The 27755-nt window shown below is 34.7% G+C and overlaps 1 protein-coding gene across 4 annotated transcripts in view; it reads left to right on the top strand.

Moving 5' to 3' along the window:
* LOC127879586 (CD109 antigen-like) overlaps positions 1 to 26075 on the top strand; it is a 78175-nt gene extending 52100 nt beyond the window's left edge. For 2 of the 4 annotated variants that reach the window (XM_052426533.1, XM_052426536.1), the window contains exons 2-37: positions 1372 to 1435; positions 3190 to 3350; positions 3520 to 3545; positions 3933 to 4089; positions 4626 to 4696; positions 4950 to 5075; positions 5789 to 5828; positions 6208 to 6292; positions 6580 to 6700; positions 7163 to 7387; positions 7721 to 7951; positions 8137 to 8238; positions 8337 to 8399; positions 8528 to 8704; positions 8815 to 8964; positions 9405 to 9563; positions 9819 to 9879; positions 14801 to 14972; positions 15693 to 15810; positions 16425 to 16538; positions 17427 to 17528; positions 18395 to 18523; positions 18851 to 18989; positions 19245 to 19421; positions 19894 to 19975; positions 21035 to 21191; positions 21589 to 21663; positions 21992 to 22169; positions 22480 to 22688; positions 23040 to 23189; positions 23356 to 23418; positions 23617 to 23726; positions 23962 to 24109; positions 24838 to 24940; positions 25312 to 25394; positions 25882 to 26075. In XM_052426533.1, coding sequence (XP_052282493.1) covers positions 1383 to 1435; positions 3190 to 3350; positions 3520 to 3545; positions 3933 to 4089; positions 4626 to 4696; positions 4950 to 5075; positions 5789 to 5828; positions 6208 to 6292; positions 6580 to 6700; positions 7163 to 7387; positions 7721 to 7951; positions 8137 to 8238; positions 8337 to 8399; positions 8528 to 8704; positions 8815 to 8964; positions 9405 to 9563; positions 9819 to 9879; positions 14801 to 14972; positions 15693 to 15810; positions 16425 to 16538; positions 17427 to 17528; positions 18395 to 18523; positions 18851 to 18989; positions 19245 to 19421; positions 19894 to 19975; positions 21035 to 21191; positions 21589 to 21663; positions 21992 to 22169; positions 22480 to 22688; positions 23040 to 23189; positions 23356 to 23418; positions 23617 to 23726; positions 23962 to 24109; positions 24838 to 24940; positions 25312 to 25394; positions 25882 to 25908 — 4344 coding nt within the window. In that variant the 5' untranslated portion in view covers positions 1372 to 1382 and the 3' untranslated portion in view covers positions 25909 to 26075. Of the gene's footprint in view, positions 1 to 1038; positions 1197 to 1371; positions 1436 to 3189; positions 3351 to 3519; positions 3546 to 3932; positions 4090 to 4625; positions 4697 to 4949; positions 5076 to 5788; positions 5829 to 6207; positions 6293 to 6579; positions 6701 to 7162; positions 7388 to 7720; positions 7952 to 8136; positions 8239 to 8336; positions 8400 to 8527; positions 8705 to 8814; positions 8965 to 9404; positions 9564 to 9818; positions 9880 to 14800; positions 14973 to 15692; positions 15811 to 16424; positions 16539 to 17426; positions 17529 to 18394; positions 18524 to 18850; positions 18990 to 19244; positions 19422 to 19893; positions 19976 to 21034; positions 21192 to 21588; positions 21664 to 21991; positions 22170 to 22479; positions 22689 to 23039; positions 23190 to 23355; positions 23419 to 23616; positions 23727 to 23961; positions 24110 to 24837; positions 24941 to 25311; positions 25395 to 25881 lie in introns of those variants that run through there. The other 2 variants (XM_052426534.1, XM_052426532.1) reach the window with 2 other exon arrangements.
* Positions 26076 to 27755: the final 1680 nt, after the last annotated feature.

The following is a 27755-nucleotide window of genomic DNA, read 5'->3' as shown; positions in this document are numbered from 1 at the left end:
TTTTGCCGTTATATAATATCGATAATGTCGGGGTAGTCTATTGATCCAAGAAAGTAACATTCAAAATGCACTGGCTTTGTTCCTGATTTTTAACATGATTAACCGCACTTTAGTTCAAAGTTTATCTAAATAGGACACACAGCGACATTGTGATAACCAATATTTACTTATGCGTATCATGTACTAAAGATTTTGTAACTTTGAGAAAAAAATGTCGATTACATTTCGATGTAACTCATTGTTTTAAAATCAATTTAACTGAGTAAAATAACAGAACAAACACGTTTATAAATACAGTATTTCAAATCTCAAATATATTTGTCACATTACATATACGACTTATATGGTTTTAAAACTAAAACAGTCCATATTTTGATAAACATTTTGCAAGACGCAAGACAGAGTATAAGTCCTTTATTATTCACTGGTTTCAAATGAGACTCTAGTTAAGAAGACAATTCGAGGACGTTGCTAAGTACAATGACCATAATTCCGTTTTCAATATTAACAGCGCTATTGTCGTTAATATTGTGTGCATACAGGTACTCGCGCGTATTGAAACTTGATTTTGTCAAAATTTTGAGAAATATTGTCATTGGTTTAATTGTCTTGTGTGTACCTGAAGTATAATAAGAGTGTTTCAACTGATACTTCGTTAAAGGGATGAGAGACGGTTCAGTACAAACTGACTACAAATCTTTGTTCTAATGTAACACTGCTTCTTGGGGTATACCCACTTTCGTTCAACTCCTTTTTTGCTGTTTATTGAATGATTTACAATTAGTATAATTTTATTGTGAAAAATAATGTTTTCAACATACTGAAGATGCATTACGTCTATTCATATTTCTATTTGAAGAAAAAAAAACAATTGTAATATATTTTTTATAATTTGTTTTGAGAAAAAGTTTTGCATAAAAGCATATCTAACCAAGCATGTTATCAAGGTTGAGCTCTCATGATATTCAAACAGAAACACGGTAAACAGGTACAAATACGATAACACTTTGAAAGACCTGTCCGTAATATGGATCTTGTGAAATACTTCAGTAGTTAGGAAACGCCGTAATTTCAGTATAAAACCACCGGTGTCCAAGTCCGCTCACACAAATTGGAACATCTTGCATGAAACAGGTGTACAAATTATTAGGTTTCATTAAAATTTAAAACAGACTTTGAATTGCGCGACGCGAACGGTAATTAATTTCATTTTGTTCGAGAAACGTAGTTGAAAACCGTTTACTTTGTAATTGAATTTGCACTACATGAAACAATTTTGTAGCAATGTACACTATGCTTTACGATATTTGTTTTATTAATTTCGGGTATTTATTTTGGTAATTATTGTCATTTGCATTATTACTATTTTAGATAACAATCAAATGCTGAAGGCGTTTATTTTAGCGGCCGCATTTGCGGTAGCTTTGGCAGAAAAGTAAGTACACTAGCTATTGCGATTACTGATTGATTGATTTATACATATTTTTGTTTCTAAAGTGACCCATGAACAGTGACCACAAGGATTTTTATCTACATAAGAATCATTGTTGATATGCATAAAATACATGCCATGAAAAGAATGTTGAATTTTTTTTTTTAATTATTAGTAAGAATGCAATGGTCCATTTTTTCCTTTCTTGTACATTTTACTCGTTTGTTCGTGAACCACTCAGTTAAAATTGTACAAAGACATAAGCGTTAGTCATAAGAAAACCATTGGAAGGTTGATACAATAAGCCGATTGCTGTAAACCAACTCAGAGTGTTAAGTCACTTGCCGATCATCAACAATGCAAAAGGACACCCTGCATCGCAAAGCTGGCTATTTTTTTTATCAGAACGCCAAGCGTCTTCTTTTATTTTAAAACTAAAAGTAATATAGGAAAAGAGTTTACAACAATGTGACGCTAATTTATTCCACATGCATCAAACAATTGTCATATGAAAAAAAAGACGAAATTGTGTGCCGAAAATGTGCAAATTACTGCGATGTTCGGAATGACATTTACTGTAACAGACGCGATGAAATATGAAGATATAAGATAAAAAGCATATTGGCAGGTTGGCCGAAGTATTACCTATTGATAAGCCTTGACCAATGTTCTTAATTTATTGTCGGCTCTTATCCGATATTAACCATGACATTTTCTTTAAATTTAAGATCAAAGACCGCAAAAATTATATTCCACACTTTAAGTTTTACTCTAATCGCCTGCTTTACGGTGTTGTCGTGTTTATTGTAATGCTTGTTTTCCTTGTTGTTGTTTGTTGTGTGGATGTTATTGCTGTTAAATTTTACGTTTGTTAATGTGCATGTAAATTATCTTTATGTCTCATATAATGCAAAAACTTATCTGTCCTAAATAATGGACGAATGAACGAAATGCTGATAATACGACATCAGGGAACTTATGAAGTAAAAACCATTTAGAGAAAAAAAGTCACGATTTACTTCGTTATGTTAACGACAACACTGCCACCAAACCATTTTAACCTTTGATAACCCATAAACTGAAATGAGACACGACATGAAGAACTTGACCCAAATCAACACGAATACAAAAGAACTGAGTCACAGCTTCCGTTGTCTGATTAACAACTGCTCAAACGTTTCAACCGTTTTCATGAAACCCTGTCTAGCACCTAGCTCAAGCCTCGTCGGTTTTATTTGGTTGTAGTTATACCAGTGTAATTTATGTGACACCAATATATGTGAAATATTAAAGCCTTATTTTTATCTACCTAAGTAATTTGCTAATAATTTGCTAATATTTTCTTCTTCAAGGTTGAAGGACCTTCATTGAAGAGAATTATTTGTGGAAGTTTAAAACAAATGTGATTGATTGATTTTATTGTGTTATTTGGTATTTTTAGCTATTACATGGTTTTTACGTCTTTGCTTATAAGCATCTGTTGACCATGTCATTTATTAATTCGTTCTTACGTCAAGACTTACGTTAAAACTGGTCTTAGTTCGCAAGCATCTCGTTATAATTTCAGATCATGCATCATTCTTACGTCAATACTACTTACTCTACGTTTTTCATCATCTTTTTATTATTAATGTTCGTACATCTTTAGTACGCCAATACTTCTCTGCGTTTTTCAGCATCTTTCTTCTGTTTCAGTTCGTACATTTTTCTTATGTCAAGTCTGACTTTGGTACGTTAGTATTCTTTAATAATTTCAGCTCTTACATCGTTCTTACTCCTAAGAGTTTCCGACCTGGCGTCCCACTCAACATTAGCGTCAACGTCCTGAAAGCGTCAGGCGACGTCAACGTTAAGGCAGAACTTTTCGACGACAGCGCGAAGGCCGTAATAGCCTCTGCTCATAAATCCGTTACTCCCGGTAGGCGATTGATTTAACACTATGATTATAACGTTCAACGACGATTAATGTTATAATCTATTAAATAACATCATTTTACTTTAGGTCCGCATTCTTATATAATATTATACATTTCATCATAATATTATATTTTATTAATGTTTCTATAAATATATCACTTGTGTTGCAGGGTCTGTAACTTCAATTCAGATCAATGTAAGTAATTGTTTTTACAAGACTATTGCTTTTTCCGTACAGCCTTATTGAAACAACCGAATATCTTCAAAGGTTCGCGTGAATTTAGTTTTTCCTAAAAACAATAGCAGTTTAACTTTTTCTTTTATAGAAAACATTTTCAGAAACTCATTTTTGTATATACTAATATATCAACGTTGGCATATTGCGTTTTCGCGGTTTTGTCATCAAGATATGTTTCAAGCTGTATTAAGACATAGTTTCTTTGTTTATCCAGTTAAAATGCAGATTGAACCAACCAATTTGTATCGATTGCTCTCATAACAATAACTACATCCATATGTGATAATAATTAAGTCAAGAATCGGATTATCTTTTCTTTAATAAACAAATGCGCAATACGTACAGGTTCCGGACAACTTGCACAGCGGATCCTACAAAATCCAAGTACAAGGTTCCGGTCATGGCCTACACTTCCAGAACGAGACCTCCATCAACTACGAGAGCAAGAGCATCTCGATCTTTATTCAGACGGACAAGGCCACCTACAAACCTGGGCAAACTAGTACGTGACCTTAGCAAAACCTTAGAATGCTTGACCAAAGTGTGTGTCTATGCCATGAAATGGTATGGCATACCGTTAAAACCTTGACCGAAGTATGTGTCCATATCTTACGGTAGAATTCCTTCCCAAAAGTATTATTTCATATAAAACCGTAGATTCCTTTATCACTTTACCATAAGTTTCTTTTTCAGCTTGTCATGCAATTTTCATATAAATAAAGTGAAACAGCATTTGATACAAATTAGAACGGTCGTTATCAGCATGAACACCTTTAATGATGTCAAGCAACATTTTTGCCAAAACAACAACAACACAGCAAAACAACCATAACAATTAAACAAAAACATGTGAACAAACCTGGTGTCACCACCGCGTGATACATATTCTTTACAGATACATTTTTTTCAAATTAATCGGTCTAATCTGCCTTAAGTTGTGTTCAGATAGATGTATGTTTCAGTCTTGGTCATGCCATCAACACTGACATTTTGAGCAAGCAAACGAAAGTTATTTCAGTTCTTATTCTTGCATTTCAGTCAATTTCAGAGCCTTTGCTGTGTTCCCAAACTTGACTGTTTATACTGGAAGCTATGATATTGAAATATACGTGAGTATGTTATTAAAATAAAAAGTAAATGTACGAATATTTGGATTGAAACGAGTTTTTTTAATCCATGCATGTTGCTTTTTTGCATGCCTTTGCTTTCAAAATGAATCTAGAATGTGAGCATTGTAAGGAATGAGTATGTTGATTTATGTTTTGTATTGTATTGAGAGTATAAACATTGTCCCTTTTCTCAAGCCCGAGTCTCTTACACTTGACATGTCACGTAATCCTGCATTCCATTTCCCGCTTTTAGGACCCCAACACGAACAAGATCAAGCAATGGCTCGGCGTGTCCGATGCCAGCGGCGTCGTGACCAACTTTCTTGAAATTGACACACAGCCGGTGCTCGGAGACTGGAAAGTGAAGGTTACAGCACATGTAAGTTCTGCTTTGAATACTGACATACATTTATAATGTCAGTTATTAAAACCTGCTTAGCAAGTTATGCTTTGCCTTTGTAATGTCAATCTTCAAATAAAATAACTCGCTATGTAACGCAAACCAAATCTAAGTCATGCTAACATGATTGTACCTCAAATCCCGCGATATAAACAAGACTTAATATTTTGTAAACGTCAGTGATAATTGAATTTACAAAATACAGGTTTCGACGCTAAAGAAGACTACGATATGATTGTAAAAGCGTCAGTTTAGTTTGTATCAAGGTATTCTTTGGTCTATTATCATCTTCATATTATATATGCTTTCCGAGCATTGGCTACCATCCCTTATATTCAACTGGTACTTTCATTGAATCCCGACGCAACTCGTGGTTTTAAATCCTGTCAATTCTTTAAAGCCTGTACATGTTTATTAAAAGTGGGTATATGCATTTAATGCACTTTTTGCATTGGATAAACATGTATAGTTATATCTTTATGATAATAATATACGCAACATAGTTTTCTAAGGACAATGATTGGTTGTCTCGCATTTGGATACGTTTGGTCATACACGTATGCATTGTATAATGTATTTTGTATTAACTGGACATTTTTTGTAAGCGTTTTCAAATGGAAAAATATCGTCATATAATCTATATACTTATTCAAATTATTCAAAATTGTTATTTATTTACCTTTACTTTAAAGGGACGATCTACAGAGAAAATATTCGTCGTTGCTCATTACGGTAGGATCTTTCAATGTATATTCATTCAAGTCTTGAAGACATCTAACTGAATATATTTTTACAAAATACTCGTTTTTCATTGGCTAAAAAAGACACTAGTTAAAGGTTTTTTTTTACCTTATAAAGTCAGTTATTGTTCATATCAAGCAGTAAAGGCATTCTATCAATTATTGCTTTTCTGCAGGTTTTAACATAAACAAAACATTTCTTTCTGAATCTAGAATGTGTTATTTGTAATTTGGGCAATCCTGGAAGAGATCATTTTAATATATGGCTAGTGCCAGTTTGAAGATCGTCGAGTCACTGGCTTTAGAGATTGAACTGAAATAATACGTATTACCATCGACACTTTTTACGATTGTGTTGGTGTATTTTGCAGTGCTTCCAAAGTTTGAGGTCAAAGTCGAACTGGCTTCGTTTATTCTTACTTCCGATAACGCACTGCATGGGAAGGTCAGCGCAATGTAAGTGGAATTCTGCATTTGAATTGAATTAACAAATACCGCAGCCTGTAACGAACAAAATATTTTGATTAAAAGGAAGTTTCATACTATTTAATTGTTAAAATGTTTTTCAACATTTTTATGCAAAATATTCACGCTCAAGATAAAATTGTGGTGCACTGCTCAATGACAATTATTTTAAATTATTAATACAACTGATTGTTAAAAAGATTCGTGACGCTTCGTAACATTTTGTGTTAAGATTCACAAGTGTTACAATTTATAAACTTGACATGATCAATGTTTAGTTATACGTACGGTAAGCCGGTGCAGGGAACGGTCAACTTAATTGTGAAGTTAAAGAACTGGTACCGCCCATATAACTACCATGGTGACGAGCCACACGTGACGCAAGCACTGACTCTTTCGGTTTGTATAAACATAAAGTTTTGTAGTAGCATCCCGTAAGTTTGCGTATTGAGGAGCCAAACGTGACCCAACCACTCATACGGTTTGTAAAAATCATGCAATTTTAATATTTTGAACCTTAAGTTTCCATTTTGACAACCCGCAGGTGACGCATTCAATGGCATTTCGCTTTGAAAAGTTTTGTAGTTATATATAGTTATATAATTATATAGTCAAATATATGGACTATGTATCGCATGTATTTATTGCAAATGGATATGCTTCTATTGAGTGACCACCGATAGTAAAACCCATAGCTATCAAGTCAGCCTCTTTTTGTTTGTGAACTATTTTAGTTCTTTAACAGTTGCTAAATTATAGTTGATACTACATCTGCCGTTACCATATATCACAAATGGTCAGACATGTTAATTAGTTTTCTAAACAGATTAAGAATTACAATAATATTTCATTTTGTGCAAGGTCGATGGTACTGCCTCGTTTTCCATCCCATTGGACGCTATAAAGACGATGAACAGCTACTTGACTGGACAAACTTTGACGGTAGAGGCCAACGTAACGGAGAGCCTTAATCACATCACCTTAAGTGGAAACAACGAAGTGAAATTTTATGCCCGTGCTGAGAAAATGGAGTTCCTGAAATCTAACCCAAACACATTCAAGCCTGGTCTGTCATACACTGCATATGTAAGTAGTATTTATACATCAGAATTGTTCCAGGAAGTTCTCATTGTTCGATTTTCTGTTTTTGTTGTGTTTGGTATTTAGATGCAGTGATGACAGCACAGGGTCCATCTTACTTCACTCAAATTGGAAACATACCATTGCTCACATCATAATAAGAATCAGAAAAAGGAAATTGAAATTATTTATATAAACTGTAAAAACATGACATTTAAATTGACCATATTCTAGCAAATATATCCAATGTTATTGTATTTTGTATTATGGTAACAAGTGTGTGTACCTTTCTTTATACACAGTTTACTAGATTATATCACCATTATCTGACAATTTCAGCTACGCGTCTCACAGCAAGATGACCAGCCCATTCAGGGTGTTCGTCAAGATGTGCGAGTAACAGTAACGTGCACGTACCAAGACAAGGGCGAGGCAACCACGCCCTATCCCTGGTACCAGCCCCCACAACACAGCTACAGTCTTCCAGAGCAGACCTTTACAGTACCGGACAATGGTATTGTGCCGATCCAGGTCGACATTCCAGAAAACTCAACCAGCGTCAGTGTACAGGTAGTAGCTTTTCTGGTCTATGGGTTTTCAAATGCTCTTTAAATAATACACATACCGTTATGTATTTGGAGTGAAATTGTAAATATTTGATATTTATGTTCTTTGTTGCTTTATGATTCAAAAACTTAGAAAACATAATATGTAATTCGGATAACCTAATTCATATGTGCATATGCTTTTTTCAGGCATTCTATGGAAAGTCCGTAAATGCTTACCTCAGTCTGAGCAAGAGTTACTCACCGAGTAATAATTACATGCAGCTCTCCTTGAAATCTTCTAACCTACGGGTAGGTGTGACACGCATATGTGTAATGATGTAATTGTTTTAATAACCATGTTATTTTGTTTTACATTTGAATTATGTTTACATATTGTTCATTTACAGGCCGGTCAAGTGGCATCGTTTGATGTTCGATCAACTGAAACCATTTCGACCTTGTTTGTCCAGGTCAGTTCCATTCACATACTTTAAAGACATTCGAATGTTGCACAGACACACATATTAACAACTCTTACCTTGTTCAAGTTTATTAATTTTTATTCTCAATCTAGTGTCATGGTCTTTATAATTTTCAGGTCATGTCACGTGGTAATGTCGTCATGGCTGGGACGGTTTCCGGAAGTACATTTAGTATTCATGTTGACTCCAAGATGGCCCCGAACGCTCGTATCATTGCTTACTACGTACGTGCTGACGGCGAGGTCGTCACTGACAGCATTAGTTTCGATGTAGATGGCGCTTTCCAAAACCAGGTAAGTAAAAATATAATAGTGTACTTACTTATATATTTTAAACACATTAATACAACGGATATTGTCCTTTAATTGAAAAATCACTAAGCTTATATTGCTTCTATTTGTAGGTTGCTCTGTCGTTCGACAAGACCAAGGCTGCTCCCGGGGATAACGTGAACGTTATCGTCACAGCGGACCCCCAGTCACTCGTCAATCTACTTGCCGTTGACCAGAGCGTCCTGCTGCTCCGATCCGGAAATGACGTAACACAGTCAGAGGTGCGTCAGCTAGAGTACTTTATTTATTGTACAATGCATGTTTTGCATAAAAATACTGTCTTTTGAAATCCACCAATGTTTGCACAAGTGCACATCATAGCCTTCGCACATGCGAGTATGATCTGCCTATGCATTAATACGCGGGAACGTATGCCAAGTTATTGAACAACAACGAGAATAACTCAGCCCAGTTCAATCATAATTACAAGGAGCGCAAAATTTACATTATGCAAAAATAAAGCACAAACGTTGGGATTTAAACTTGTCTTATAGATATGTTGATCCTCACAGGAGCAGTATAAAAAACGTACAAAAGTAATGTTTTACAAAGTCAATAACGGGTACATTTTATTATGCCAGAATCATTGTCAGTACTTTACTTAAATATGTGGTAAACAGTCTATCTATTTTTTTCTCATCAGGAAGATTTGTAACTTCAGGTCATCGACGAGTTGAAGTCGTACGACACAATCAGCCATGATAGCAGCTCCTTCTGTTGCGACTTTATGCCAATGGCCATGGTCGGGCGCCGCAAACGCATGGTGTGGTGGCCGTACCCAAGATACTTCGGAGGGTCTGATGCACAGACCATTTTTGACGTATGATATATCAGATTCTTTAGTTTGGTTTGTGTTATTAGTTTCTAGTAATTAATGACTTTATCAAAGCTTTAACAGTCCATTTCATGGCGAAAAATACGCCTTGCTGTATTGTTCCGCTAACACAGCCTCAATAGTTTGCCCTAATAGTCAGATGGTTTTACACACGTGAACGTTTATTTTCATAACATAGGTAAACTTTTGCAGATATATTTATAATTGTATATGTATTTATACGAATCATACATATTTCAGAACTCTGGTGTCAAGGTTTTGACCGACGCTAATGTGTTCCACCACAACGAACCAATGATTTGTAAGTTTTGCATTCAAATATCAAAAAGAAAAAATAATTTAAATCGGGAAACAGCAGTTCTGAACAAAAATTGAAGAATGAATGTATAACCACTAAATAGTTTCAACATATTTCAACACTTATATACAGCCCGATGCGTACGGTCATCATCCGTTTCTAATAAGAAACCGTATAATGGTCTAGTGCATTTGATCGCGACACAATGAATTTCGATCTTGTACAATACTTCTTAATAAGAAGACAGCCACCATGACTTCAACTCAAGCGGGGTAATAATTTTTAAATTAAATGACATGGGAATGGTTACCGATGTTTGGTAATCATTTGATATTACGTATCATGATGGACTCTACAGATTATCCCATGATGGCTGCCGGAATGGGATTTGGAGGTGGTGAAATGGCGGGTGCGGGCGCGGGCGGGCCTATGCCTGTAGCGATGCCCGATAATGGGGCTCTAGCACAAGTAGATAGAGTTCGAAATGTCTTTCCAGAGACGTGGCTCTGGAGTAATATTACGACAGGGTATATGCAATGGTGTACACCTTTTTTCCGCTTAGGCGAGCGCAGTGGGAAGTGGAACCGTTGCATGTCTTCCCCTTACTAGTTTTAGCCTGCCTTGTATTTGTGTACTTACCATTATTTTAAATATAATTCGGAGATTGTTTCCATGGTTGCTGTTTTGCAATATGCAAACGACAAATAACGTCATAGCAGTGTAAGCTTTGGCAATGGGATACATTGATGTTCATAATGCCCCAATTATTTTTACCGCGTGTTTTAAATAGCTGTGTTTCGAAAGGGTGACGTTTTTCTCATATCAGAAGAACAAATGATTCAATCTACTCTATCTATGGGGGTATTGCATTCCCTAACATAATATAACTCGCAAACTATGCACAAGTATATTCAAGAAAAAAAAAGTTAAATCAAATTAACAACCGATTCCATAGATCCAGAGCTGATAGATGGGGCAATGTTTATGGCAGGAGGTATGCCAGAAAGAGTTGACAGTCTTGCGTCTGCTAGCGGTTCAGTAGAACCAGCATCAAATTCACCACTTCAATCAGTGGACCGAATTAGAAATGTATTTCCGGAAACATGGTTATGGAATAATTCTACGACTGGATATTTGGCATTTACTGTGTCGAAGCAAATGCATTTTTTTATTCAGCCACTGGTGACGGTTAGCTGCTATTGTGTTTCGTCAATGCGCTATAGTAATGAGCCATATATGATTTTCATATTTAACTAAGTGGAATCTTTTATTCAGGATAGGATTTCAATTGGCAATGCAAAGTTTGTTTAAATTAATTTTCATAGAGTTCTACAGATATGAAACCAATTGATATAAAATTGGTTTGGGTGGTTAATTAAACAGAACGAATTAGTTCCTTGTGCTAACTCGTTATTCACAAAGTTTATTATCGCAAACAGCGCGTGTATTTTAGTCCATTTTAAGCAGATCGATCAATTAATTAATAACTTGCATGACTTATACACAAAGCATTCACTATGTTAATAGATTGTTTGTGCGAAATTTGAAATTGTACGAACGATTTTAAAATTTCTCTTTTTTGTCCACCAAATATATTCGCGGAACCGGATATGGGGTGAACTCGTATTGATAGTCTCAGCCAATCAGATTCCTCCTCCCTTTAATTGTTATACACATCGTTTTTGTACAAGGTTAATGGATTTTCATTTTTTACAGCCGAATACGCGATTCTATAATAGTAGATAGGGATTGAAAGAATGTTGCCGCAACCTCTATCTGGTCTGTTCCTTGTGGCTTGTAACCGATACCGGTCTCTGGTGGGCTTCTTCTATCAGTAGGTCGAATCGAATCAGAAATGTACTTTCGGAAGCATATCCATGGAGTCACACAACAACAGGCTACTACTTGATACCTCCAGAATGCTTGCTATCTGTATTACTGTTTGTTGGAAGTATGTTGTGGTGTACCTATTTGTTATTTAGACGAATCTATCATTAGTTAGTTGGTATAAGACTGACATACAATATTTGTGTTCATTGCCAGATCGTGCTCAGTGTTGATTTATAGATGAGGTGTGATCTGTTCATCAAGGATCGTTATGTAAGGCATTCACATTTGAACATTTGAATGTAGGTTGATGATTTTCATTTTTCGACAATGGTTATAACGGATTGACAGTACAGTCAATATTTTGTATTGCCATCAGTTGTCTACACTCGCTGAGAGTTCAAGTTTAATATGCAATTTTGTCGATGGACAAGGCTGAAAATTGCCCATGATAAGTAAATACAATGAGGAAGACTCAAGGCGAATAGCACCAATACATTATAATATGCAATATTTTTTATCATAATTCGACAAATAGTATACGGATAAGAGATTAAAAGATAGTCAATCTGTGTGTAACTCAAAAGCAAAGTTATGGTATTCGGACGCCCCAATTTTCAAAAAAAGATGCGATGGAGTCAATTCATTTGATTTACTTAATTTTTTAAAGTATATGCCATGCCTAAATCAGGTTTCAAAAAACGTTTATTTGCTACAATTTGCCACAATATACTGGCTCTTTTTTCATTTGCATTACTGGTTTAGCAATATTTATGGTTTTATACAAGACTCTCAATCAGTTGACATTAAAAGCATATTCTTATTTCGTGTTTAAACAAAATATCATTATCAGAAAACCCACACGCAAGTATGAGAAAATGAGATAATACATACCAACTTCATGCAATCAGCAACCGATTCAAAAGTTTCAGAGCTGAAAATGGGACCCTGTTAATGGGAGGACGGATGCTAGAATAGGTTTACTGCGTTGCACATGGCGTTGGTCCACCACAGCCAGATTTCGGTTCGCCACTTCAATCAGTTGACCGTATAAGACATGTGTTTCCAGAAACATGGTTGTGGAATAATTCTTCAATAGGGTATTTCAAATTTACTTTAAAATGTGTCGCTAGAAGCACTTCTTCCATTGCCGCATATGAAAGTCAACTAACTGTGCTTTTTTAATGCTTTGAAGTTTATTTGTGAGTCATGATTTATCAGTCATATAAAAACTTGTTGAATGTGTCTTGGATTAGGAATGTAATCTTAAAGCGGAGATGGTAGTGTAATTGTTTCTTCATTTGTTGCTGAGACGTGGGTCGAATATAACAGACTCAGAAATGTTTGGTTCCAGCAACATTTCCTCTGGTCAGAATAATACTTTAATCCATGTATTCATATCGTTCCTGTAAAATAACCTTAATATGTGATCGGTTTCTATGGTCGCGAGTGTTTTAGACATGTTTTTTTTGTTTTATATTGGAAGAATGCAATAGCATACTACTAGTACTTAAAAAAGGAAATGAACCGAAAAATACCATGCACTGAATACAAAAGAAAGTCATATAGAAAATTAAATTTGGTTATGCATCTTATCATTGACAAAAACATTCGGTATGTTGTTTTTCATTAATTTCTCATTATTAATATGTTCACGTAGATTTGAAAAGTTTTTCGATAAAGTTAGTTTGGTGGTGATCATACAGACACTATCAGTTCCTGAATCATATTTTGGACACTTAAGTCCTACTTGTTTATATAAATTTCATAATGATCTATCCTTGTTGTATTCATTAATTCGGGTCTTATTTTAAAGTAAGGCTAACCAAAATAACAAAAAAAATATCCCTGAACTGTCAGTTTTAAGTGACTAAAGATTTTATCATCTTATGTTATTTGATTGCCTTATATGTCGTTCAATTTTATATGTGTATAATTGCTTCATCCAGCATCACTTTATTTTACTGGCTTGATTGTAAAGAAACTCATATAATGTCTAAATCGACATTTCCATTTACTTCAATTGCTGAATCCACAGTCCCACCAATGGTAGATGGTCCTATGATGGCAGGAATGTTTCCCGAAATGGCAATGGGGCCGGCTCCTGGTGGCATGCAACCACTTCCGGCCCCTAGTGGCCCACTTCAGTCGGTGGATCGAATTAGAAATGTGTTTCCAGAAACATGGCTTTGGAGTAACTTAACAACCGGGTATCAGCTATTTGATCTTGGACGGCGTAGATAAGCGAAAGCTGCCTTCTTATATAAATGTTTGGTATAAGTTTTTTTGTGACGTGCCTGCTGTGTTATGAAGTTTTAAAGGCTATCAGCTAGTTTTCATTAAATTGACTTGTAGCTACGATGTATTTTGGGGTTTTGACCTTCCTGACAATATGGCTTCGTAACTTTGACATGACGTTAGCATTCAATAAGTTCGTCATAGGTCATCATTGGTTTGTTTCTAAAGTTTCCAAGTCGTTTGGAAGACATTGATTTGACATTGTTCGACGAAGATCATTACTTATAAGCTCTTTTGTTTGAAGACGCTGTATTTGATTGTGCATTTCTTGCGCAATAAATCTTCAATAAGAAAGTCTATCCACGTAAAAGAAGAAATGTTCACTTGATAAGCTTATCGAAAGAAACTTTAAAGACAATGTATTATGCCCACACACTTGCACTCTAATTAGATTATAATACAACGGGGTATAAAAGATAATACCAATTATGTTCTTCATATGATATTTGGACACCGATATGATGCTCCAAAAGGGATCTGCCCTGGAAACACTGTCAGCAACGTCATCTGGCACAAACCCGTTGCAAGAGGTTACTCAGATTCGAAACGTGTTTCCAGAGACATAGCTTTGGTCTAACCACTCCACAGGGTACATCTGAATTCACGGACACTACTCTTGCTAATTAGTTTGCAACCCATTGTGTGTAGAACATTCATTTACGTTTAAGATGTTTGGATGCTTATTTGTGTCACTGGATTTATATTAAAAATATGAATAGCTGAGTGTGGCAAAGCTTAAACCGTAATGGCCTTGTTACAAATGTCCCTTCTAACGATGCGATGTTCTGCAAACCTTTAGTGCGCCCGCATTTTGGCGGTTTCCTTGGCGGTGGGGGAGGCGGTTTTCCGGCAGCAGTAAATAGTTTTGGGACGGCTGCAGCTGGATCATCATCCCCAGCACCCTTGCAAATACCAGACCGTATTCGCAATGTCTTCCCAGAAACATGGCTTTGGTCAAACTCTTCCACTGGGTAAAACTTCAAAAAAACATCAAAGAGATCATTTCATTTGCGAAGATTCTGTTTGGGACAGCTAGTTTTAAGTTCAATGTTGTTTTGTTTGTGAGTGTATCCATTTCCATCCATGCTTTTATTTTTTTGTGCGACGATTTTAAATTGTTTTTAATGCGTTTTAAATTTAAATTCTTTTATAAATGCGGAATTATGTGTCAGCGTTTGAATAAGCCAGTTTAATATTGTCGCATAATTAAAACACGCTTAGAAAGCTTTAGCTAAAATATATTCAGATATTTATTTTAATTATATTATCTACATTATGCCAGGAAATAGTTTTTCAATATATTAGCTTCATGTGGTGATGTGAAACTTAGATTACATTATCGTTTCTATTACAATTTGAGAATTTACTTTTTTTCTCTATCCAAATTGTATATTGTTCTTATATGTTAAATGCGGTGTTAAATGTAGTAAATTATAATACCGAATTACATAACTGATATATATTATTTGACACGTAGCTTTTTATGTTTAAATGTTCAACTGTTTTACTTAATAACTTTAGTTCCTATTTCCTTTCATGTTAAATTGTTGTTGTTTTGTTTCTATAAAGAAATTGATGGATTCCTTAATAAGAGTTTATCTAAAGCCATTTCATATCGTCTGTATCTTATTAAAATATAATAAAACGATATTTATCTACAAGGTCGCAACTTTTACTGTTATCAATTACAGAGCGGACGGCACAGTAACTATTTCAACCACTGTACCTGATACAATCACATCTTGGATAGCAAGTGCATTTGCAGTTCACTCCAAGTCAGGATTGGGAATCGCTTCCTCTCCAGCCAAGGTTTGGCACACAATGTTTCGCATATTTACACTAAATAAAATCTGTGATTAACTGCATCTTTTCAAATAGTACTTAAACAAGGGGTTATTAATTTGTGCATTTATTATTCGGAATTCAGATTTTTAATAGGACAATACGAGAGAGAAGGAAGCTTCTAAATATAACGAGTTAAACAATATTGCAATAGGGTTGACATTCAATGTTTAACGTATGCATGGTATTTAATAAAAATAATCAAGGAATTAAATCCTAATAAGCATATTCTAGTCATATGTAGGGCAACATATAAGACGCATACTTTCTGGACAATAAATTCACCCCAGCAACTCAACATCATTAAGGGGTCACCGATAAGACAATAAAAAGACGTTGGGATACAAAGTTTAATTTCATCTGCATCAGTAAGATGAAAACCTTCTAATAGCTCGTGCTTTTTTTAACTTATGACACATTATCTTTTCCGAAACTGTCTGCCACTAGAAAGAAGGGTAAAACTCAACATAAAACTAAGCACGCGACAAATACAAAGGAAATAAAAATGGAATTTCGGACTTTGGAACGGTAAGTGGAGGGAGAGCCTTATATTCACTTCAGTTGATGGATTTACATTTCAGATTGAGGCATTCAAGCCTTTCTTCGTGAGCCTCAATCTGCCGTACTCTGTTGTCCGAGGGGAGGAGCTCGCTCTTCAAGCAAACGTCTTTAACTACATGTCACAGGATATGGATGTAAGCTGCGTTCATAGAATCTAGGCATAGTAACTTGATGGACTATGATCAGAACGAATGAAATCCTTCTCATCATAAGCCTTTGATTAAAATCGATTCAAATATTTTGATATTTAATATGTATATGGTTTTAATGCGTTTCGTTCTTGTTCGTTTTTTTTCATTTTTAAGTTTAATTTATCGTTTGCTTAGATAAAAAGTACAAAACCGATCAAAAAGTTAAATGTATTCGATTATTTAACTTGTGATTGCAGTTGTAAAGAGAGGTAACCTCTGCGAGTTTTTAATTCATACAAAGCTACTTTTCTCAATGCATTTCATTTATACATGCTTTTAAACGTTTTGTAACCATGCAAAATACACGGATATTCAATTCGATTTACCCACAATTGAGCTTATTACAAGCAGTGCATATACGATAATTAATCACTCCTCAAAATTGATTTAAATACCAACTTTGTAGAAAGTTGGCATTTCGTGCTTTTTCTGTGTTATGGTAGCGTTGTTTTTATTAATATGATGCTGATTTTTTTAAGGTTTAGACATGACAACCTTAATTAATAATTTAATACAGATATATACACACATTTATTTTGCTTTGATGCACACTTTAAAAAATTATTTCAAAAAGTCATGAACAGATTGTTTCAATACCGTATTTGGTACTGCGAAGAATCGTTTCCCTGTATATGATTTGTTTAACAAAGACCAAAATTAAATGTGCATATGAAATGATAGCGTGATATTTTTCTTGTCAGTAGTTTTGTTTGATGTTTTCCCGTACATGTAAGAATAATTACAAATCCAGTAAATGACCAAACATTTAACTATATACAGAAAAATTTTTTTTGTTATATATGTGCGTTCGTTATACAATTACATTTTCAGGTACTGGTGACCTTGAAAGGTTCGTCTGACTTCAGGAGCATGACAGTTGACGCTAACGGCCAAGTCAGTTACGGCACACAGACGCAGACGAAGACAGTCCACGTATGACGATACTCGCCCCGCTGTTCTTATACCGTGATCAAAAGATTCACTTCATCTAAGAAGAAAAGTGCATCGAGTGTTTGTCGAGCAACGTCGTTTGTGCTCGACATTCTTTAAGATTCATTTCACGAATACGTGATTAAAAATTGATATTTTATAGGACCTTTTCACAGATTAAGGCTTGTATTGAAGTTTGTCATTAAATGTCTTTATATTGATAAATGTAAACATAGGATCTAACAAGATCCAGTAAAAACCAAGAATAATATTAAAGAAAGAAAATAGGTACCCTCAACTGGGCTCGAACCACTGACCTGTGGTGTAAAAGTCTAATGCTTAGACTACTCGGCCATCCGTACTCATAGAGAAAATGATGTATTTTATACTTTATAAAAGCCATCCTTGTTTTGTCACAAAACATAACGACAACAACAGAACTCTCCAAATTAAGCAATCGTTTCGCGTTGCAACGCTTTATAATTTTTTAGGTTTTTAAATCGTCAAAAGATGCTAATAATGGATATTTTAGAGCATGGTAAATGTTAAATATTACTGTTTCCTCACAAATACTGTAACAAAAATAACAATTTGCAAATCTGAAATATTGTATTTTCAATTTTTCCAATTTACCAAAACGTTAAAAAGGTCCCTATAAATATTCATTTTGGGGTTTTCATATACTGTTAGTTTATGCTTGTTTATTTACAAAGATGCTGCAATATGTAACTAAATTAATAATTAACGTTTTAATTTACAATCCTTTAATGCTGAATATGACTTAATATTCAATATGACAATATGTGTCAATATACGCACAACGTCAACGTTAATGTGTTTGGTATACCTGTGTAATATTTATCTGATAGATCCCTGCCGGGGAGGCCAAGTCCGTGTTTTTCCCGATCGTTCCCGCCTCCCTGGGAATTATCCCCCTAACTGTGACCGCCCAGTCGGCTCTCGCAGCTGACGGGGTACAGAGGCAACTTCTTGTTGAGGTGAGAGGTCCCCTTTTTAATATCTTTATAATATGAAATGGCTATTTAAACAGGTAACGATACCTTTATGTGTGTAGGTAATTTTAGTAATGCATTTGTGTATCTTTATTAAGCCATGTACTTTTGGCTGGCGTTTTCAAGTGAAAAAAGTACAACAAAACTCGTTTCATTAAACCCAACACAAACAATACTGGTCTCATAGTTTACCGAATGAACATTGACCTTGAGATCAAAAACGTTTTAAATTGATTAAATCATTCAATTTATATGGAAAATGTGTTATATAATGTCTTACGTTCATGCGTCATTACTATACATTTGTGACAGCCTGAAGGAGTCGCTAAGCATTACAGCAACCCAATTTTAGTAGACCTGAAGAACCAGACGACATTCAGCCAGGTTGTTGACATCTCTATGCCTCAAACGGTCGTCGCCGGCTCGCAAAGAATCGTCGTTACCGCAATTGGTACACGAAAAAAACTTAGTTAACATGCCCAACGTATAAATGAACATTTGCACACGTTAAGTTTTCACAATCATTTTGACCTGATCTTTTCCTATACAAAAATATTACGTATTTATTCAAAAGTTTATGTTCACATACACGGACAAAGTAAAACACAATGTTAATTTTGAATTGTTGAAAGCATGATTTATCTATTTCATATGCTTAACGGTATTTTTTTTTAAATACATTAAATAACACAGGCGCTTTATTCAGGTGACCTTCTTGGACCAACGGTAAACAATCTCGACAAACTGCTTCAAATGCCGACCGGATGTGGCGAGCAGACGATGCTTGGCTTCGCGCCAGATGTCTTTGTAACTAACTACCTGACGGCAACCAACCAACTGACGGGAGATATCGAGGACAAGGCAATCAGCTTTATGGAGAAGGGTGAGTGACGGAAATAGAGTTGAATGAGTTGGGGAAAGATCTAGGTCAACAGTGAAGGGTGCTGCATCGTGTTCCCCTTATGTTCCCTACCTACTGCATACTTGGGTGACTTTTTAAAAAACAGTTTGTTGTTTGAGACATTCTATATAAGTTTGAAATGATTCAATCTTAAATGGATATACTTTTACCTAACCATAAACATTTGACTAAAGAAATTACGAATAAAGCAGATTACTAAAAGGTCGATTTCGGCTTTCCGCCCTTAACCATTTAATCAGCACCACGTTCCATTGTAGCTCCTAGATATGTTTCTTGAGTATTGATTCGTGTCATTTTTTTAATGTATACGCATTAATCATAATATGTTTTATTTGCGTATTTTCTTATCACATTGCATTATGACGCCCAAGAGTCTTTCATTTCAAACTAAATTGCATTTGTTTCTTGCTAATGCACGGTGTGTCCAACTTAGGGTATCAACGTGAACTTACATATCAACACAAGGACGGCTCATTCAGCGCATTTGGTGATCAGGACCCATCTGGAAGCATGTGGTGGGTAATGTTCAAGACTTTGTTATTGAAGATATATATAATAGTGCATATATTGGACTCATAATTGATTTATGTCTTTTGAGTGATGTTTCTTTCACAAGTACGATTGTACATATTTATATACTTATTTACATGTGTACATCAATCAGAATAGTCTATTTAGCACATGCTTGTGTTATGAGAATTATAAAGAGATGGAAAAAGTTTAAGGCATATTCATTTCATTATAATGTATCACCCGCCGCAAAGGTGGAGGGATTTGCAAGATTGCCTTTCGTCTCTGTTCATCTGTCCGCAACAATTTACGACCGTTAAAAATCAACTATACTGTTCAAACGATGTTGAAGATACTTGGAGTAAAAAAAATAGAAGATTGAGAATCGGTACATGAGGAATTAGTCAGTTACATCTGCTCAATGTCTAGATTACGCATTAAGGTCAACTGTTTTAACCTCCATTGTCATGTCTGCTTCATCTCTCTATCTCTGGAACCGTTAAAGGGAATTTATTGAAATAATATTAATGTCATTAATACGACGTGCAAAAAGCACGGCCTTCACGCCAGCTTAAGGTCGATGTAATATTTTAGGTTAGATTCTTAAGTTTCCAGTTTTGTGTCGCTTAATACTTTCCGCTCTTTATCCACTGCACTCTTTAAACAATGTTAACGAAAATATGTACACATGTGTTGCTCCATGAGACCATATGCAGGAGACATAAAAAAGTGACGCAAATTCACTCCCAACATTACACTTGAATGTTTGAGCCTTAATTTTCATATTTATTATATATCTCATGCACCCTTTAAATGACTTTCAAGGAACTTGTCTTAAATATATATGTATAACACTTTGGCAAAAAATGCATACGGTCTGAGGAGCCAAGCAACTTCACAATCAAGGCACTTACAAGTCAGAAGGATTACCATAGGGTATATACATAATGATAGAAAGCCTTGTTCTTTTTCAAAAGGCACAACATTCATTCACATAAACATATACCTCATGCTAACTTGTTTTGACAAAAGGAAGAACATAATTTTTGCAACCATTCATACAGGCTGACTGCATTTGTTGCCAAGTCATTCCATCAGGCTAAGAAGCAAATCTTCATCGACGACGAGACACTGACTCGAGCCATCGACTGGATGATCAACCGACAGAAAGCCGACGGCTCATTCCCAGAGCCTGGTAATGTGATCCATAAGGATATGCAGGTAGATCGCGATCAATGGACGTGTTGCCTATATTCAATAATTTATAAATTAACAAATTAGTGAGTAATTTTTCAGTTATACATTAAAGCACGTGTTTGCCTTCTACAATTAATTGATAATAGACATATTAACTTAAACGAACAAAAAGGCGGGGCAAACTTTGTTTGTGCAACTTTTCAATTGATTACTTCTTTGATTGATCACACTGTCAACGGAATATTATAAATCTGCATTATCTAAAAAATGAAATCACAAACATAGTATGAAGATATCAATTATTATATGAATTCTCATGATAACATTGATATTTGTAATAAATTAAATGTTTTTATGATGGCGACAATATAGTTGAACAATTTTTTATTTTATTTTAAGTTTAAAACTCTTTTGATTTCAGGGTGGAGCTGCATCCGGCATCGGTCTCACTGCTTTTGTTCTGGCATCACTTCTTGAAAACAATGATCTTCAAGGAGTAAGTTAATTTTTCTGATATAAATGCGTCTGCTTAAGCAACGTGCAGTATGTAGTTCATTTTACACTAAGTAATACAAGTCATTAAAATCGTGTCGTTTATTGCAGATTTAGCGTATATAAACATATATTTTTATTACAAGTACATGATAATAATATGTATATAATGTAAGATTATATAGATGATACGCATGTGAAATAAAATGTTACTTACTGTACACATTATTATTCCGTTAATTATATTGCAAGTAAAGCAAAAATATATACATAAACGCAACAAACATACTGAACATAACTTTATAATATCTTAAATGTGTCTGGTATTTTAGAGCATTCACCAAAGAATTATACAATCTGTGGCACTGGCAACACATTACCTGGAGTCCCAAATTGCAACGACGAATGATGACTACGTTCTTTCCCTTTGCAACTACGCCCTGACACTTGCCCATAGTCCAGCTGTACGTGACATCCAGACCAAACTTAAGAATGATGCAATCGTTAGCGGTAAGTGTTTCAAGATTTCATATGGCCAGGTTTGTGTTGTGTGTTTCAAATCAAATTTAAATATATATCAAATAGTGTTATGAAACTTCGGCGTTAAATCTTTCAGACTCAGTGTATATTTCCTCGACGCTTGATAATAAAAACCTGTATGTTACTTTCAGTGTTATACACATGTAATTCATCAAAATATTTCTAACTGGTTGAAGAGATTCTCGATGACAATATGCTTAACTGGCTACCGCATACGTTTATGGTGGCACATACAATGAGTAAAAATTAAACATGTTTATATTCTAAATCTAACCTGTAGGAGGCACCATCCACTGGCACAAGGACCAGGCAGCCTCCACTCAGAGCCACTGGCAACCCGCCCACTCACAGGCCAACCCTATCGACATTGAGATGACTGCGTACAACCTGCTGGTGACGGCGGAGGCCAGCGATATGAGCGTGGGTCTTCAGATTATGAAGTGGATCACGGCCCAGAGAAACTCTAATGGAGGCTTCAGTTCAACACAGGTCGGATGATCACTGTCGTAAACTAATTATATGAATATGTCAATAACCAAACATTGGATGTTTTGGAAAAGATATGGTTATTTTACGTTTTTTATAACCTCATTTTTTATCATTATTTTATATTGATTATGAACAGTGTATAACTGTTCTTTTTTGACGATGAAAGAAAATGCCATCATAATTGCATCTCCTATTTGAATGTGTTATCGAGTTGTTTCGTGTCTTATTCTAATGTTTGTCAGTTATTCTGATTTGGGTAAAAAAATCTTTAAAACAACTCATAATACTGAAATTAATGGTATCTATTTATTTCCATTCCATTTATATTTATTTATTTACATCGTTTTTCAGGATACCGTTGTTGCTCTCCAAGCCTTGTCCAGATTTGCTGCTATGATCTTCTCAGACACGTTTAACATCCAAGCCACAGTAACAGCTGGAACCTTCACGCATACATTCAACATCAACAAGCAAAATGCTCTTGTCATGCAGTCCGTTGTAGTAAGTAGAATTTGATAAAAAATATTACTTCAGAAATTAAATGTGTTCAAATAAATAAACCTTACCTTCACCTTCAATACAAATTTGCATTGCCAATACAATATGTACTTGATTTTGATTGCAGTGTCAATTTTACGAGCAATATATGTTCCAATTTCTGTTTCAGTTGCCATCGATTCCAAGCCAGGTTTCTGTTAGCGCGACTGGTCACGGAATGGCTCTGTTGGATGTAAGTGTGTGTTTTATCCAAATGAAAAGTGCAATTATTCTGGTTTGATAATTTCCAATCACAGAAATCGGAAGACAGTATTAATGGTATGTTATATACCGGTATAACAAGTAAATTCAGCAATTATACCGAATGATTTCAGAGGGTGTAATGGTATTAGCATGTACGTAAGATGAAATGTCTTTTGTCTTTGATCAGGTCGGACTCTCGTTCAACGTTGAACAAGAAATTGAGACGCCCTCCTTCCAGATCGATGTCACCATAGTTACTGAAACCATAGATATGCTGTCAGTGAAATCATGCGTTAAGTAAGTGTTCGCGATAAGCAGAAGGGCGAGAAACTTCATATTAGGCGTATTAAAAATATATTGTGTTTGCAGATAGCTGTAGAACGTACTTTAATTTGTAAGGCTTGATGACAATGTCTGCCTGTGACCTGTTTTGTCATTCAGAAGCACATATTGGTATATCTTTTATATAACGTACTGCATAATTTTCATGTAAATGCATGTTCACATTTAAGTCATAGCCGACTTCTTACAGATGGTTGAAGGCCGGTACTAGTGGAATGGCCATCCAGGAGTTCGGCATTCCATCTGGGTTCGAAGCGGATCTTGAAAGCATTGAAAAAGTAGTAGAGATAAAACGCGTGGAGTCTAAGGACAGAAAGCTCGTTTTGTACTTCAATCAGGTAAGAATAGAGTCCCTTGTCATATTAATTTACTGACTGTACTTGTATTGCTAACAACTAAACACCGCGCTATTTTGGACCAAAAAGTGTTATGCTTTTAGGTGCGTGTTCTTAAAATCATATGCTATTTGAAAAAACTTAAAATTACAATAATAGTAGTTGTTGATCAATCATTTGCTCAACCAACATATATAATGACTGTACCAATGTTGTTAAAGCGGGTATATACGATTTTGTCAAATATTTATGAATTTATATAAAATGTGTAAAAACTTATTATATATATATTTCAATATAAATTAAAATAAAAGTGTCGAAAATGCGAAATAAGCCAGATATTTAATTCTGAAATTGAAAACGGCTGTACAGCCGAATTCGCCAGAATGTATACCATACATGTACGATGTGAATGTAAACTTAGTTTATCGGTTTATTTGAATTCCTGCAACGATATCTATTCATACGACAAACGAACACTAACTCCGATCCTAATACAAAGAAGAATGCTTCGGTTATTGTAGGAAAATATGTACGTGACAATCGGCTCGGGGCGCTAATTTGTCTTTGCTGCATTTTATGAAATTCGGCTTTAATGTATAATTTTTCTTGCCTATATATGGTTATTGTAACATATTTTATCAATATATTACAATTAAACACATATAAAAAATCGTATATACCCGCTTTAACGTATTTGCCATAATGGTATGCATTAATGTTATACACAGATTACTCCTACGCCCATGTGCCTTACGCTGGATATTATCCGAACTGGAATGGTGGCCAAGTCGCAACCAGCTCCGATCCGTGTATACGACTACTATCAGCCGAGTAAGCAATCAACATTTTGATATCTGGAGAATTATTACATATACTTATGGAAATATGTCGAAGTCATAATCGGCGATGTAATCAACAGGTTCTTCTAACGAAATTTTAACAATATTAAAAAACGTGGTATAAATTGTGTGATAACGCGAATCATCTGAATTCAAAGGTACAGCAAATTCAAGAGTAGTGTATAACAAAAAATGTAGATTCAATGATTATAGCTTAGTTTAAAACAGAATGGTATAATGTAGATCTATTTTAACCAATACATGCGTAACAAATGGATTTACTTAAGGTCAGACTCGTGATATAAACATGACGTGTAAATACACGCGTTTTTAACTATATTGAAAACATTATTTCTCCGTAAGGTAACCAAGTGACGTCATTCTACCAGTCGAAAAGTCTACAGAATGTACATGTCTGTGACATTTGTGCCGAGTGTGGCTGTCAGGTAAATAGCTAAGCTGTTATTTTGACATGTCTGCATTCAAATATAATAGAAACACATTTTATTTCATGCAATTACTATTAATAAACTTTTTCAAATTTCGATTTTGGGTTAAATGTGGTTTTGTGAGAATTATTGTAGTTTATGCACTATTGTTCATATCAATGGCGTGTGTCTGACGTGGATAACGAGTCGTGACTGCATAAACGCAGGTGCACTAGTTTTTTCATGTCTTCGAAAGATAGTTTCTGTACATAAAACGCAAGCTTATGTGCTAAAAAACAGACTTATTAAAGTATGACCACAACGTGTATTCTTCTTGTTATATTAAGTACCATTTACCTCTTCAAAGCATACATGCTACATTTATGTACGTACAGGGATTACGGATATGTGTCTTTCTACCTTAATCTTCAATAGTAAATGTTCATACAATCACAGGAATTTGGAAAGCATCTTTCACGATATTCTCTGTTTTCTTTCTCTACAGGGCAACATAGTCGCCAATGGACGGTAGTAAGGGAATAGAAGGATCGTTCGAAGGAAGTCCGGAAACAAATCCTTGACACATTTGATGATTTTTTGTGATTGTTAAATCGTAAGCACTGTTGGTGTATAAAGTGAACTGATCTATATCCAGACATATTTGTAATAAGATGACAATTATTGTATTTTAAACAACTATATGTTCGTTGTTTTATTTCTTATCTGAGGATTTCTGCTCAGAAGTATAGAATTTATGTTATTGTCATGCTTTGAACCATAGTTACGTTGAGTAATATATTGTGGTAAAATAACGATAATCAACATTAACACTAACCTGAAACATGTTGCAGCGAAAAACAACAACAGCAAACAACAACAAACAAACGCATGGATACGAAAGGGTCAATGCAATATTATTCTTCAATAAAATTAATGTTGACCAAGATATTTTAAACAATTAGTCGACTCTGGCACTTTTATACGTTTGTACGACACACATCTATGTGTTATGTGAACATATCTGCAAAGAATATTTACTTTGGGATTTCCAAACATTGTACATTCTGTTTTATATGAGTTTCGACTTTTCAAACAAAACGAGTATGTACATGCATACAAGTCTAACTTCATAGATGTTGTGGTACAAATTGTTCTGAACATGTATTCTTGATTGCTTACAATAATGTTATATTACATTATAAAAGTAAAATCGTAAATACACAATTTAACGGTAGTTAATTCACGTGAACACTTTGATTAAGAAAGGAAAGACGAACCAGATCAAACGAAATAATATCTGACAGAAAATCAAAACATCAGCAAATAAATTAAAAACGCGTAGTCGCAGTCGATGTTAATTGTATGTATTTAAGGAGTGTCGCAAAAAGTCACCAGTAAGTTTAGAGAAATACCTTACTTCATTATATTTAGAAGTTTTATTTACAATTGTCAATGGAATAAGTATCATACGTGTTTTAGGTCGTTTCTGTCGTCGTAAATAATTTCTGTGGATACCGTTTTTAAGAAAAACCCACTTTCCTCTTAGCCTTTCCGCTTTTCTACCACTATTAAAAACCGCAACGCTCATCATTATCATTAACACCGATAAAACGAAGTTTCTTGACAAATTTAAACCATTGTTTCGTTGCTTTTAGGACAATATGCCTTTGTAAGTTTACACGTATACCGTATACATGGATGTCTAAATTTATTGGGATATTAATTATTTAGTTAGTTTATGCAATCAATTACTGATTGAATCATTAATGTGCCCTATATAACGCTAGCGCCAAAGTCACGCGATACAATATCCGTTTGCATTCAAACAATATGTGGTCGACAGGTGCACATAAATTGATAAGCATGGGTAGTTATAGTGCATGTGTATCATTTGTTATGTTTTGTTTTCATGGATTAGAACGCAAACATTTATGCTAGATATATAATATATACAATATAATTAATACAATTTACATGTATATAACCTGTTTTTATATTGAACTTATTATTTTTATGAATTGATGAAATTAACAACACACAATTCAAATTAATTTCGAAAGGCTTTACAGTATATATGTGGTCAAAGATGGTATCCATTCATTTTAAATATAAAGTTTTATACAGTAAGGTTATTGAAGAAAATGTTCTGAATAAATTGTCCGAGCATTATTGAACAAGAACCATATATGCTGAAAACTATTTTATATTCGTTCTCATGTTTGGTATGCATATGATGTTCATGTCGTTTGGAAAGCTGTCGTATACATATTCGCGGAATAAACAAACATCCTATTTTTCCCCTGCACTCGTATTTTATGTCAGATAAATACAACGTAACAACGATATCAACGTTCTATCGTATTAACAAATGATTATATG

Source organism: Dreissena polymorpha, chromosome 4, assembly GCF_020536995.1.
Source record: "Dreissena polymorpha isolate Duluth1 chromosome 4, UMN_Dpol_1.0, whole genome shotgun sequence".
NCBI lineage: Eukaryota > Metazoa > Mollusca > Bivalvia > Myida > Dreissenidae > Dreissena > Dreissena polymorpha.
This window is presented reverse-complemented; position numbering and strand designations above follow the sequence as displayed.